Source organism: Oryzias latipes, chromosome 8, assembly GCF_002234675.1.
Source record: "Oryzias latipes chromosome 8, ASM223467v1".
Lineage (NCBI taxonomy): Eukaryota > Metazoa > Chordata > Actinopteri > Beloniformes > Adrianichthyidae > Oryzias > Oryzias latipes.
In genome coordinates, this window is record NC_019866.2 from 23835748 (window position 1) to 23851154 (window position 15407).

General features: G+C 45.5%; 2 protein-coding genes across 4 annotated transcripts in view; one reads left to right on the plus strand and one right to left on the minus strand.

Annotated features, from left to right (window-relative positions):
• LOC101167795 (protein TANC2) overlaps window positions 1-6328 on the plus strand; it is a 50779-nt gene extending 44451 nt beyond the window's left edge. For all 3 annotated transcript variants that reach the window (XM_023957812.1, XM_023957810.1, XM_023957811.1), the window contains 3 exons: window positions 56-190; window positions 271-371; window positions 2482-6328. In XM_023957812.1, coding sequence (XP_023813580.1) covers window positions 56-190; window positions 271-371; window positions 2482-4120 — 1875 coding nt within the window. In that variant the 3' untranslated portion in view covers window positions 4121-6328. The remainder of the gene's footprint in view (window positions 1-55; window positions 191-270; window positions 372-2481) is intronic.
• A 1756-nt stretch (window positions 6329-8084) lies between these two features.
• LOC101173063 (cytochrome b561) lies at window positions 8085-14804 on the minus strand. The gene is made up of 6 exons (XM_004071869.3): window positions 14668-14804; window positions 14048-14256; window positions 10472-10570; window positions 10292-10395; window positions 10055-10212; window positions 8085-8804 (listed from the first exon to the last, which is right to left on the minus strand). The coding sequence occupies exons 2-6, from the start codon at window positions 14250-14252 to the stop codon at window positions 8612-8614; spliced, it is 759 nt and encodes a 252-aa protein (XP_004071917.1). The 5' UTR covers window positions 14253-14256; window positions 14668-14804; the 3' UTR covers window positions 8085-8611.
• Window positions 14805-15407: the final 603 nt, after the last annotated feature.

A 15407-nucleotide genomic window follows, 5' to 3' on the forward strand; every position in this document is an offset into this window, starting at 1 on the left:
GCACAAACTGTGGGTGGGAGCACCCTGACCATGCCAGTCGTATGTCTCTGTCCAGCAAGGCAAGGTGAGGGAAGCCGCCCGCTCGTACCAGTCAGCCCTGCAGAAGTTTCCAGGAGACGAGCTCAAGACGTTCAAGCAGCTGAGAGTGTGTGTTCTGCTCAACCTGTCCCGCTGCCGCCGCAAGATGAATGTGGGCCTTTGCAACCGCCATCCAAAAGCTTCACTCTTCAACCCCCTTGAAGTTGATCACAGAATCTTTTCTTCGTGCAGGACTTCAGCCTGGCTGAGGAGTTTGCTACCAAAGCTCTGGAGCTGAAGGCTAAATCCTACGAGGCTTTCTATGCCCGAGCCCGTGCCAAGAGGAGCCGCAGGTATGAAGCAACTCCTGTGGGCTGCCTTCAGCCAGCTGCAGGAATCTTTTTAGAGCAGTCACTGGACTGAATACAAATGTTGAGCTGTTTTATGTGCTTTCACGTTACTTCTGCATGTTTCAAGTCCCACTCCAACCAGATTTTGTTTTCTTTTCTTTATGATTGTGCACTATTTAGCCAAAATCAAAAATAATTTGTTGTTTTTTTAAGAATGTTTTATGCCCAGCAGCAGTAGCTCATTAGAAATACAATTCTGGTTTGTGGGCGGGACTGTTGGCCCGGAGCAACCCCGCCCCCTCATCGTCGCTGAGAGCTCTGGTTGCGCACTCACATGCAAGACTATAGTCCCAGGCCCTATCAGGCGACTGACAGGCCAAATCTGGGACTAGAAGAGTTTACAATAGTCTTGGTACAGTAAACAGTGAGACAGAGCTCAGTGAAGTTTGACCAAATGAAATCATGTACCAACTAAACAACAGAGGTCCAAGAATCAAACCCTGAGGAACTCCACAGATCAGAGATCAATACAGAAAACAACATCCCCCCCGAAGATAAAATCTGACCCGTCTCCTGCCTGTCAAGACATATTGGTCCATGGTGTGAAAGACTGCCAAACTCAAACATAAAAAAGAAAAAAGTTTAAGCCGAGTCAGCGTTGAAGTGAATGTGGTTTAGCACTTTAAAAACTGCTGTCTCAGTGTTGTGGGTATGTTGAAAGCTTGACCAAAGCTTGTCTCTGAAAAGGTTTTTTAAAATTACTGTAACTGTCAAACATGGAATATTCCAGGTTTCATTTGTTCAGACCTGGTTAAACGACTGCAGTTTAAAGGGATTGAGGAAAAATACTCCATAATTGTCAAAACAGAGAGTTTCAAACAGGAAAACAGTTTGTTTTTAAGTTTGGTTAGCAAAAATCCAAAGCCAACCGTTTATTGCACATACCATGTTCACAACTATGTCAATGGTGATTCTATTGAACTTTGACCTTCTGGACCAGATTACTTCTGCTAGACAGATGGTGGAAGTTTTGTATTGATGTTTTGTTTTTTTATGTTGAAAGAAAAATAAATGCACTTTTGATCAAAAATCCTCAGGTAATTGAAAGATTAGGGACGTTTTTAAAACAGGAGAAATGTTTCTGTAGCTGCTGATAACTAAAGCAAAAACAACTTGAGGTCTTTTTTTTATTGTAACCCTGGAACTCGTGTTGATGCTCTTTGAATTACCAAAACTCTTCAACCGTTTATGCAAGTAACGTAATTCCAAAGGATTCTGAAGCGGAGACAGTTTCCATGATCAGTGATAAAGAAGAAGAATACAAAGACATGTTTTCATATAGTACTTTTTTCAGGTAAAATACCACAAAGTGCTTTACAAACAATCAAAGTTAAAACCAGAAAAAGGCAATCCAATGCAAAGATTAGCCAAAAACCCTTCTGAATAAAGATGGTTTAAGCTTTTTAAAAGAACCAACAGTTTCAGCTACGTGGAGGGTTAATGGCAGGGCTTTCCAGAGTTTAGGGTCACAGCTTGAGAGGACAGGCCTCCATAAGCTTTATACCTGGTTCTTGGGACTTTTAAGAGACTTTGGTCCGAGGACCGTAGAGATTGAATGTGGCTGTATGGAGTCCAAAGACCAGAAATACAATTGGGAGCCTGTTCTACTGGAGCATTAAAAGTTAAAACTAAGATTTTAAAATCAATTCTAAATTGGTTTGTGGGCGGGACACAAGACAAAATCTTTGTCTAGTGACATAGTCTGGTCAAAAAGAACACCAGGATTTCTAAGGTGTCGTTGTGTAGTGGAGCATAAAATACCAAGGTGTTGTTTAATTAGAGGGATTTTCTGGTCAGGCGCAAAAACTACAACCTCTGTTTTCTGTTGGTTAAATCGAAGGAAGTTGGTAGAAACCCAGTCTTGAATAGAAGAGACTTAATTCAGAAGTTGGGAAATCTTGTGTATTTCTGACTTAAAGGAACAGTAAAGTTGAACATCATCTGCATAAAAATGGTATAAAGTTACCAGGATATACTTTGACAGATGAATGTAATGGGTTTTTTTCTCAAAGACCTTCTGGTATTCTGAAACCACGTGTTTGTCTCGATACAGACAGTTCCACGCGGCCCTGGAGGACCTCATCGAAGCTAGCCGCCTATGTCCAACCAACCGGGAGATCCAGCGGCTGCTCTCCAGGGTCAAAGAAGAGTGCCGGCAGGCTGCGCAGCTGCATGACTGCCCTCCTTCGTCCCAGCGTGTTTATGATGGGGCCCCGCCCACTGGGGCGGCTCAGGGCCAGGATTCGAGGTCTGTACTGGACACAGAGGGCCTCGGGGATGAAGAGGAGGAACTGAATGTAGAAGATGAGCCTGCTCTTCAGCCACAAAATCTGGAAAACCGCTGCCATGCACGAGTACCATCTCCCTCCCCACTGTCCCCCTCTCACCTGCAACAACACCTCCCCAGCCCCACCTACTCAGCGGGCCTGTCACCCCCCTCTCATGCTGCACCTCGCCCCACTTCCCCCTTATATTCTCATTTCAGCTCTCCGACTTCCCCAGGTCACATGGCCCAGGGGGTGCAACAGAACTATCTATTGTCCACCCAGAGGTCCCTACTAAATCCTGGGAACAGCCAGAGCTCCCACTCAGGCCTGGGGCCAGCACCCACGTCCGGTCTGCCTGCCCCCACATCCCAGTCCTCTATGGTTTTTCGGCCTTCCGCCTACCCTCAGTACACCCACCTGCTTCAAGAGCTGGCAGACCTGGGGAAGGGCTTCAGTGCAGATGGGGGGACCCACCCCCAGGTTGGGCCCGGCCTTGCCTCCCCTGCTTTGCATGCGTTCGATGAGGTGACCGCAGACATTGCTCGCCAGGTGAGAAGTGCTCCTGTCTTTGGTAGGATTGCAGAGTCAGAGAGGGTGGGGGTAAATCGTTTTGAGCAGTCCCGGCAGTTCAACCGCAACCAATCCAAAGCTGCCTACTACCCCATGGAGGTGACTGAAAATGCTAAGGGCCCATCTGATGGCTGGCTGTCATCACACGATTACCAGTACCACCATCAAGGGGGGGTCCGCCGCCCTTTTAGTGCACACTCCTCCACTGCTCCACCACTGAGGCCTGTCATGCACCCTCAGGGCTCTGCTGTCCAGTTCTCCTCCAGCAGCTGCAGCCTTGGAGGTGGGCCCTCACCGGGACAGGCCCCCAGCTTCAGAACATCCTCCTCCGCGCAGCATATTGAACCACCCTTGGACCATGTGGGAGCGAGCGGCAGTTATCGTGACGACTTTTTGCAGTTGTCCTCCCCTCAGTCAGAGATGTGTGTGGTTGGGGGCGGGACATACCCAGGAGAGGCGGGGCGGTCTGCCAGGAGCACCCCCTCAATGGGTTTGACTGACAGGACCTTCAGGGTGCAGCAACAGCAAACGACATCCAGCTCAGCATCCTGCCTCAGCCCATCCCGCTCCTGGGCCGTGTCCTGTGTGGACACGATTGTCTCCGCGCCAAGCAAGAACCCGGCCAGCTTGCCCCCACCTTCATCCATCGCCTACTATAACTGCAGCAATAACAACGGCCACCTCCTCCTCAAAAGCCAGCCCGACTCCTGCGAGGCGGCTTTGGCTAAGCCCCGGCCGGCCGTGAGGCTGACTGGAGCACGGCCAGCGGTCTGCGCTGGCAGATCTGCAGACAGGCGGGGTTGCCCCACCTCCCCTGTCAAACCCAAGCGCCCCTTTGTGGAATCAAATGTGTAGAGAATGACCACAGAACCGGGTCGGATTGGCACACGCCCAGGTGGAACTTGACTGGCTGGAAAAGTCATCATCTTGAACACAAAGAGAAAGAAAAGACAAAGGATTTCCAGCCGATCAAAGACTTTATTAGAAGTGTAGTTTCTGACATGAAAACCCCCCCGGCTGGGAAAGTTTAAAAGGCACAGAACTTTGAGGGCTGGGATAAAGAATCGTCCTCTCACTGAGCAGGAATCCACATCTGCCATATTTATCTTTTAAAGACTATGAACCTTGTTTTGTCTTCAGTTTGTCTTCAGATCCCATCTGTCCTGTCTTTCTTACCTCGACCTATACCAAGTCAAGCACACAGAAGCATGACCAAACACTAAAACATGACATGCACAGACTTAGATTTGCCTTCTTTCAATGGTATTGCTGTTTTTCAGACTGCTAAATGCCTGTCAAGGACATTTCCTGATAAGAGACTAAACAGATCACGTTTCATCCGATTGCATCAAGACTTTACAGTTTTATACCCAAAATATGCAAAAAGAATCTGCAAAACATTTGCTATATTTCATACATATTTTCTAAAACAGTAAATAGGCATAATAAACCAACGTGACTGGAATTTAGGTGATTTTTCTTGGAAAGATTCTGAGATATTTTAGTCAAACCAGACCAGACTGGGCTGATCCAGAACCAACTGAGCCACTCACAGCCAGATCCACCTCTTCTCTGTAAAAACATTTACCTGGATCTTAGGAAAGAACTCAAAGAAGACAAATATTTTATAGAAGGCTTGCATTAAAAAAAAAAAAAATGAGCCAGCAGAGTTTATAGTCACATACTATCTGCCTGAGTGGGTTTACATCAGGGCAGCTGAAATGTGACTGTAGAGCAGCCATAGTTCTGATCCAGGCCCAGATGATGGTGATAAATTGGCTCCTGTCTTCTGGTTTGTACCATATTAAGTCTGTCATAAATCTGCACCCATGCCGTCTATGACCATAAGAAAACCACTGGATTCAAATGTTGTTTACTCTGTGGGATAGTGATTCCTGCTTTCAGTTTTTATTCAAAAACTATAATAGCATTTTTAACAGAACCATCATTTCAACAAAAAAGGTGGAACTTCGCTGTTAAAATAAAGAATTACTACATTAAATCAACATTTTCTTTGTCCAAAATAGTATAAAATGCTTAAAATTAAAATTTCTGCATTTTTGGAATTCATATATTGTTATGATTGGTTGGAACCAATTTTTTTTAAACCCCGCCCTACTTGTCATGATTCCTGGTATTCCTCTGATGTCAGACAGTAAACGGAAGAGGCTGTCAGACTGTGAATGTAACACCTTTGCTGCTTTCAGACCCACTCCTGATCTCCATGGCCTTTCCCGCACAGCCAGGTGTTGCTGTAAATCTTCTTTTCCTCTCTGCTCTGGAGTGTGAGCTGCCACATGCCATCAGCCCGCCTCTTTTTTACAGTCATGTGGGTTGTTGAGGGTCTGCGTGTGTGGCTGGTTAAATCATCTTATTCTATCCTCAGACACCATTACCTGACCCTTGCCGTGGCCCCCTTACAGAGATAGCTCTGTATAGAGGGCGGGGACACCGTACGGATCTTGTTTGTCCTGGGCCGACATTCTCTGAAGTTACGTCTTTGTGTAAAACCACTTCTCTGCAACGCTGCTTTCATCAACTATCTTGGGCTTTATTTTTAAACTGCTGGTGTCCTCAGAGACCTGAGGTGTACCTCAGTTTTTCTGTGTTTCCAGTTAAAGGGAGACCTTTTAACTGGAAACGCTTTAACTTGATGATTAGATACTGGAAAGGGCTCGCGCTCTGTTTCTTCTGAGACATGAATGTCAGGTTGTAGCCATTTCAAACGTCCGTTTCTATGTAGATGTGGGTCTTTGGGTTGAGGAGCTGCAGGTTCTTTTTGGTTCTGAATTGTCGGTCACGGTCTCTGGCATCGCCCTGATTTCTTTGTGCTCTGGCAGATGCAGGTCTGCTGATGTGGGACATTGTTTTTCTGAGCGTGACAGTCGCCTGCAGGGAGGTGAACCGTCAGGACCTGGACCTGGGTGGGGCTTTCTTACAGGAGCTCTCGTACTTGAACCCGGATCCAGAACAGCCTTGGTCTTTAAGCCTTGAACTGCTGTTTAATGACTGACTGCTGTTACTTTCACAAAGGTGAATAAAGTCGATTGGTGCTCAAGTGAAGCCCACTGTTGTGTTTGTGACTGATTGTGCTTGATCCAAACATTAAAAGGGGTCTTGTGGACATAGAGACAAAACATGACATAAGTGTATATGCTGATGGTATTAACTATGGCATCCATACTCATCCTTAACCCTGTACCTATCCTATTTGATACACACATTTCTGAGACCTCTATCTCACTTGCATGATCCAAACATTTCTGCCCTGTAGTTCATCGTCATTCCACTAGTAGCAGCAGAGGGAATTTTCCCACTCGTTTGAAAATGGCTGCTTCCATGAACTCTCTTAACCCTTGTGCTATCTTCTATGACCCCAGCCTGACGTGTTCTTCCTACCATGACAAAGGTGGAAAGATTTCATGTAATCCATGGACACCAGTGAAGATCACAAATCACTGAAGAAAAAAGTTCAGAGCACTGTCTAGTGGGTCTACATGACCCAACTCCCAATGTTAAAGTGCCTTGGATAGCACAATGGTTACACACTTTTAACAGGAAAAGCAAAAACGTACCAAATCACCCATCATAATTGATTCCATCTACACTCCCCGGCCACTTTATCAGGTCCACTTTGCTGGTTGGAACCCTTTTGTCTTCAGAACTGCCTTAATCCTTGGTGGCATAGATTCAACACGGTTCTGGAAACATTCATCCGCGAGTTTGGTCCATGTTGACATGACAGCATCACACAGTTTCTGCAGATTTGTCTGCTGAACATCCATGATGTCAATCTCCCGTTGCCCCACATCCCAAAGGTTCTCTATTGGATTCTGGTGACTGTGGAGGCCGTTTGAGTCCAGAGAACTTTTTGTCATGTTCTAGAGACCAGTCGGAGATGATTCCAGCTTTAGGACATGGCGCCTTATCCTGCTGGAAGTAGCATCAAAAGATGGTCCACTGTGGTCAGAAAGGGATGGACATGGTCAGCAACAACACTCAGGTAGGCTGTGGCGTTGGAACCATAATCACCTGGTTCTTGCAAGCCCAACGTGGACCAAGAAAATATCCCCATTACCATGACACCAGTTCTGTTCAATCATGAGCTGAGTGAAGATCCAAGGGTTTGAGGAGTTTTATGTATGTTTTTCTCTTCACAGTCACAGTTTTATCTCAAATGTGAATTCAACCAAAAATCTGTTGGGTCTTCACATTAAGTCACAGCTATACAGAAAGGATGTGTTTTATTGAGTCATCTAGAGTGACATAATGAAAGTCATTAAGCTAGTTTTGTTTGTTGTGCCTGCAGGAGTTTCAACATCCAAAATGGTTCTCTTTGAGAACTTTCCATATCATGAAAGACATGTCCAGCTGTGGGATACATCCCAGTTTAGATTTCTTTTTAGGAAGCTATAAAACAATCGTTTTGTTGTGTAATCCTTGTGCTATCCTAGGCACTTTAACATTGGGAGTGGGGTCATCTAGACCCACTAGACAGTGCTCTGAACCTTTTTTCTTCAATGATTTGTGATCTTCACTGGTGTCCATGGATTACATGAAATCTTTCCACCTTTATCCACCTTTGTCATTGTAGGGAGAACACGTCAATGTAAGGGTGGGGTCATCTAAGATAGCACAACGGTTAAACGAATTATCTCAGGAGATTTGGGAAAAAAATGTGTTTTACAGCATCATAGACGTGCAGAAACCCTCCTTTTCTGATGCAGCTCTGCAGAAATAGTGAAGCTGAAGGTCCATGAGGGGCTGGGTCCCAGCATCTCTGCATTCTTTTCAGGAACTATTTCAAATCCAGACACTGTAGCTGTTTCACTCAGACTTTATTTGAGACCAGCAAGGATGCCACAAACAATCTCCAGAATGTACATTTGGCAAAGGGACCCACAGATGGGTCTGTACTCAGGTCCAACAACACAAAATCACTTCAGCAACATCCAACGCACAGGGGAGCTGCAGAGACACCGTCCTCTTTGGAAGTTCAGAGCTTCTTGATGTCCTTGAGACTGAGTGAACATCAGAGGAATGTTGTCTAAAGCTTTCCGAGTCATCTGCTGAGATTAACTTGCACATAAACACCAAACATGTAAGGGGGAGGACTCTGTGCACAGTGGGCGGAGCTTGTCCGTAGTGCACGTTTAAGCTTGCAGAAGCACGTCTCTCACCGTAGGATAAAGGCACGACAATGTGAGATGAAAGCATCATTAACTAACGTGAGACACGTCAAACACGGCAGGGACGGCGTTCTTCATTCCAGGTTACCAGAAGCTTCTGACAGCTCTTTGGGAGCTTTTCACGAGCTGGTCGGCAACAGGTGACTTCAGAGGAAAGTCAAGGTGTGGCTGGGGCCTCCCCCTCAGTCAGGGTCTTGAAGTGTACTGACAGAGCCTCTTCCTCTGGGTTTGGTGGGCGTCTATACTCTTCTCTGGTTACCAAGTAGCAAAGAAGCACTCCAAATAGCACCAGTAAGACCCCCAGGATGTTGGCCAGCACCCCCTCTGGGGGAAACTGAGGGTAGGAGGACCTAAGGCAGAAAAAAAAGGAAGCATTAAGGGTTTGTTCCCACACTAGTGTGAGGTTTTTCATTAGAAGGGGTCGGGGTTGCAGGAAGAAAACGAGCTGTAATGCCATCAGAGGGCATGGACATTGGTCAGACACAGACTCAGACCATTGATAGTCGGGGAGCCCTGGTAGTGGCAGCACAACAGTCCACTAACTGAAATAAATGCCGTCGGCAGCAGCAGGACCTTTTCCATTCCCACTTCAGAGGTCTGTGCAGGTCTCCTGGACTGTTCTACAGGCTGGTTCATAATTTGGGAGTCGCATTTGTCTTGTTCGTGGCAGAATGCCCTCATCTGACTCTGGTTGTGATGGGACTATTGGTCAAAAATGGAGGGGGGGTGGGAATGTGGATTTAAGGTCAAATGAAATGCAGAGTGGGGTGAGCAGCTTGAAAGACGTCAAACATGGCAACAGTTTTCCATGTGTGAGGGGGTCTTATTAGGAGACCTCCTTAAGGATCTGCAGTGAGCGAATGGGCAGAATGTCAAAGAAAACCATGAACCAGCTTTTATCATGACAGATGAGGATGAGGTAGCCTATTATGGGAGCAAAAACTATCTTTTTCAGACTTTAGTCAGAAAAACTAGTCAGCCTGAACCTGCAATCTTCATCCAAACCAGCTTTCTTCACCTCCTTTAGGAGTTTTCTGTAGTTTCTCTTTCAGGAACAGTCCACAGGAATCTCCCCTAACAACACTCTCTAGAAAGAATCAAATTCTGAAGCGGACCAACCCTCCCTTAAAAATAAATCCACTGTTGTTTTCCAAAACCAGCCCAGACCAGGATGGAAAAAAGCAGCTAGAACAGCAGCTAGCTTCGCTGGTCGTCTGGCTGCCATGTGAGAAGAAGCTCCTGCAGCTCCTCACATCACCACATTTATACACTTCTTCATGACTCCTGCTTCTTCAGATTCTCCTCCAAACACATGAAGCAGACTTGGTTTCCTCCCTTTGGTTCTCCTCCTCTCTTCGTTTTCCTCTGCATTTAAACAGAGACCCTCGTTCTCAAGAGTTTACTTGTTTGGTCCAAACACCTGCTGAACCAAGAGGACATCAGAGGAAACCGGATCTGGATCCGAACCATAGCTGCTTGACTGGCTGCTCCTTTAAACCACTTTATCCCAGCATGCATCACACAAGCAGTTTGTGATCTAAACAGAAACCATCAAAACATGAAAGAACAGGTGAGTGAGGGGGGGGTCCTGCAGACGTACTCGATGCTGAAGAGGAGTTTCTCGGTGATGCCAAGCAAACTGGTTCCTATGGCCATAACCAACAGGGTCAGCCCGCAAAACACGTGGATTGGCAGGTATGTGGCTCGTAACCATGACGACGCCCCGGGAAGCAGGAAGAAGAGCAAACCCATCACCCACTACAAGAAACGGAGCCGGTCAGTGTTTCTGTCCACCTTAAATGAAAATCCAGTACTCAGTTTTCGAGCGGTCGAATACCTGTAGGCTGAAGAGAATCAAGGTGGTAAGGCCGCCCCAGCTGTGCAGAGAGTACAGGTGTGGAATGAGGGAGGCTGAGTGGAAGTCAAACACGGCTGCAACCCCTGTGCAGACAGACAAACACATCATAGAACCGCTTGCCATCTCCGTCTCTGGTGTTTGTGTTCACACCGGACTCACCTACGATGCTGGTGACGAGGGCGAGCAGGTGAATTGTGCCGTGAAGCAGCTTCACCTTCTTCTTTGCCTCGTTTGAAAACACTCTGTAGACCAGGATAGCTGAACACACAGACACACACACACACACACACACAGGCAGGCCCTCGTCAGACCTGATCTGATTAGGAACTTTGAATTGGAAGAAGTCACACCAAAAATCCTGAAAGTCATCCTGATGCTGTTTCTTACCTGAAACAAAAGGTCCGAGTGCACACACATGTAACATGTCTGACCCCTTACCTGCTAAGAAAGTCACTAAAACTACACAAGCTACCAAGCCTGCAGGCAGGAAACCTGATGTCATCTGTGTAAAGCTGCACTGATCCTAGGAAATAGTATTTCTCATTTTTACTTGGATTTGAGGACAAAAAGTCTGATCAGGACAGGAAAAAGGCACGCAGTCTAAAGTAATCCCATTACAGTGGCAGAGTGTGTGTCTGTGTTAACCGTCTGTGTTAACCCCCCCCCCCTCCGGGTGTTTCCATCTCCTGCCTCCTCGTTCTCTGTTTAATGTGGAGCCGACCTTTTGCTTTATTGCTGTAATGTAATCTCGCAGTGAAGCAGTTGAGTCAATGTGATTACTCGTGTTAACCAAAGTACCCCGAGCTGAAAGTAATGAGGAAGCCCCACATCATCTTCTTCTGCAGGTCCAGCAGCACCGTGGGTGGGGGGTGATTACATCCACACACAGCTCCCACGGGAATCAGATCAGCTACAGTGGAGGAAATAAGGATTTCATCCTTGGCTGATTCTGCAGGCCTGGCCACTTAAGAAGAAACCGACAGTCTGTCATCCTGATGGTCGGTTCAACATTTAAATCCACTCCTAAAGAACTGAAACACATCTATTTGCATTTCATTGAGACTAAGAAGGATTTGAACCCTCTTGTCAGAAAGGCTTGTGGCAGAGTACAACACAGAAGTCAGAGGTTAGTTGTAGTTGATGAGCAGATTTCTGCAGATAGGAGGAGGAATTCGGCTCCACTCTTCTTTGTAAATGACTTCTAAAACATTCAGATTTGGGGGCTGTTGCTGTTCTCTTAATCACAAAAACCCCACCAGGTCAGATGTGGTTTGGAGCCCCAGACCTAAAGGTGGATCGATGGTTTTTGTAGTTTATTCCGGTCTTCAATCTTCTCCCTTAAATCCACTGAAAGCTCTTTGGTCTTTCCCATATTGTCTGGAGTCTGACTGATGGACAGGTGTCTTTTCTACAGGTGATCAGTTCAAACAGGTGTCTTCAGTGCAGGTGACAGGTTGATTAGGAGAGTCTAACTAGTCTGTGTGAACCAGAACTCTTTTGAGGTTAAAGGGAAGCAAATACTTATTTCTCTCAATGAGATGCAAATAAATGCACAAAAAAGATCTTTAAAGATGTTTCAAATGCTTTAAATGTCAAACTATGATTTAAATGAAGACGACACTGTAAGCAGAAATTAAGGTTTTATGGCCTTTTCCTGTGACTTTGATTTGATAGGGTTTATTTCAAGCAATCAAAGCAAGAACAATGCACAAAACAATTCAATCAGCAGTTATACATTCGTACAAAGACTCGTCCCTCTTGTCTCGTCACAAGATGCTTCAACGTTCGAGGGTTTAAGTGAATAATGCCACTAATTGCTCCAGGAATCAATGAATAGAAACGTATTTTTCAGCTCCAACAGTTTTCTATCTTCTTGTTAAGCCTAAACTGGGGGATTGGGGGGGGGGGGGGGGGGGTAACCACAAGGGACATCTGGTTATTGTCATCATAAGGCTGCGCTGTAGCCTTAAGGCTAACACACTCAAAAGATGTGCCTGGTTACTCCTGCTGGTAACCATGGCAACATGCTGCCCTAACTGCATCAGTCCTGTGGCAGAAAGGAGCCCCCCCTCTTTCAGACCCGAAGGCTCACATATCAGGGTGTTTCAAATCTCCTGCCGTCCTCGTAAAGCCGTGGATCGAGGACCCAACCACAGATGAAGTATTTTTTTCTTTTGTCTTTACTGAGATTTAAGTCATAAATTGCTCAGATTTGCCTGTTTTTCTGTCATGAAGCTAAAACAAACACAACCAAACATGTAGATAAAAGTGAGAAATAAAAGGAGTTTCAATCATTAGATGATTGACAATCATATTCATGCTTTTGTTTGATTGTGACAGCAATCATCCCCACTCCTTTGATTATTTTACATCTAAAAATGTGCTGATAAATACTAGAACATGGAAATGAGTGAAAGATTAAATATCAAAGGTAAATGTGTTTGATATGAAAGTAGAACAATTCCTCCAGAACTCCAAGAATCCATAAGAGATGATGAAAAGTCATAGAGAAACTTAAAGACGGCCTCACACTGAACAACAGTAAAGGCCTGAGTCACACAGAGGAGGAAGTCTACAGGAAGTGAGGAAGACATGAGGAGCTCTTCTCCCTCAGCTGATCTTCAATCAGATGTCTGTGGAGGAGTCAGATCCATTTTTCCAGAGGTAAGACCACCTCTGTGTTGAGCTTCTGAGGAAAGCTTGAGGTCAAGCTTTGGACAAATCGACTTGTGAGGAAGACAACGGTCCACCTGAGGTCAGAGTTGGGGTCAGATCCAGCAGAGAAGGATCCTTATGGAGGACAGGTCTGTTGTTCAGTGGATGTTAGGTTAAAAAAAACCCAAACCGATTTAAATTAAAGAAAGAAAAAATGAAAGTCAAAACACAGTTGGACTCGTGTTGATGTCCTACTGGAGACGTTTTGTTCCCAACAGTATTTGGAGAAAAGACTGGAGTGTGACCCAAAAATGTGTGATAAATAACAAAATGAAAGAAATTTCTCTTAAAATAATTCTCAAAGTTTACCAAACTTGGCTAAGATACATTAAAACAATTGACCCCAACTTTTGCACACAAAAAACCCCCAGAAACAATGAACCATCTTTTTTTTTTTTATTTTACTGAAAGCAGACTTTTTGGGAAAAAGTGTTTACAATTCATCAAAGAACATTTTCACCCCAACTTCACTCTGAACTTTGAACAAATCATTTTTGGCTTTCATAGAAAAAATGTGCACTCAAATAAAAAAAACAACTCATCATTTATCTTAGCATTATATTTGGCAAATTCTATATCCATAAAGGCTCATTCCCATCATCTTCTATTTTCCGCCCATATTAATCAAACAAATTGAAATGCATCTCCGTTCCATCTCTAAAAGCCGTGATCAGAAAGCTGCACATATGACATTTGTAGAGCCTTGAATGGATTGTGTTAAATGTGTGTTATATGTATTGGCATATTTGAATTTTATTTGGTAAAATGGTGTTTTGGACTATTTACTTCCATTTTGTGCAAAAAAGTTGTTTTTAAATAAAAAACTGCTTAATTTAACCCTTGTGCTATCTTCTGGGGTCCAAATGACCCCACTCCCAATGTCAACGTGCCTCGGAGGCACGTTGACATTGGGAGTGGGGTCATTTGGACCCCAGAAGATAGCACAAGGGTTATGAGTGCCACCCCCCTCCCCCAAGTGACAGGCAGGTCCCACCTGGGGGTTGCGGGTTGAGGACTCACCGTCACCGTGCAGCAGGACGAGGCCCAACACCATGCACAGAGGGTGCAGGTTGAACTCCCGGGCTGAGCCATCCCAGGCGAAGCCTCCGCGGTAATGACCCATCCACACGCCGGTGAGCACCACCGACAGCAGACCCAGAACCTGCGACACCCCCACCAGCCCGGCAAACACCGAGCCCCTGCGGTCCGGGCTCGAATCCTCCATAATTCTGCAGACACAAAAATACAGTTCGGACACCAAAACTGTCTGTTTCCAGATCATCCACTCAGAGACGCGGGTAAAAGCTCCTGAGTGAGTTTTTAACGGAGCATCCCCTACCAGGATGCTGCCCCCACCATGCTTTTCCCCTCAGCTCCCTGTTCTTTATTTTTCCCTCACAAGGCCACCCCTCCCGATTAAGCCACAGGTCCGGTTTCGTTCTTACTGCGGCTGACACTCCGGACATAGCCGCCCCCGCGCGCACCGCTCTGAGTGCACCTGCCGCAGCCGTGAACGCGCACCGCCACATCAGCAGGTACAACAGCAGGAAATGAGCGGCGCGGACGCCGCGCGGTCTCCCGAGCATCAGCTTGATCCGGATCGGATCTGGATCAGATCAGCACAAGTGGAGAAGACTCACCTGATGCGCCGACGAAAGACCAGAGAGACCACCACCCGAAAGACCGCAAGCACGCGCGCGTCTGTGTTTATGATCGACGAGCTGACACCACGTGACCGGAGCACAGGATGAGGGGAGGGGCCGCGGTGAGGGTACGTCACTGTTTCATGGCGGTGAGGCAAAACGCCTCATCCCAATTTTTGGATAAGGAAATGATTCTGGGTTTCCTTAAAGCGAAGTAGACAAAGATTGTATTTTTGTTACACAGTTGTTTTTATTATTAGCAAAATTCCATGTGCAGAAAGCCAAATGGTCTGACTGAAAAACCAAAATTCCAACAATTTCTGAATGAAATCAGTACTATAACATTATCAAACAACTGCAAAACCAAAAGGCAATTCGAACTCATTTGAGTTTTGAAAAATATAAAATGTATTAAAGCCCATAGGTTATTAAATTGATATTTTTTTTTCTCATTTATTGTACATGTATGTTTATATGTATTTGTATATAATTTTGTTGTATTCTTGTGTTTTTTTTCTTAAATTTCTACACGTTTCACTTCCCCCTGAGACATTTACTATGTTGTTGTATTACGTTGTTTGTCAATAAAGTCTGAAAAAAAATTCCTCATCCCAGAAGGAAAACCATGATTTATTCACGTATTTTCAAAAAAAGATCCCGCAATCCGGTAAAAAACTGAACCAGTAACCACGACGATCACGACAATGTGTGTGTGGGTGTGTGTGTGTGGGTGTGTG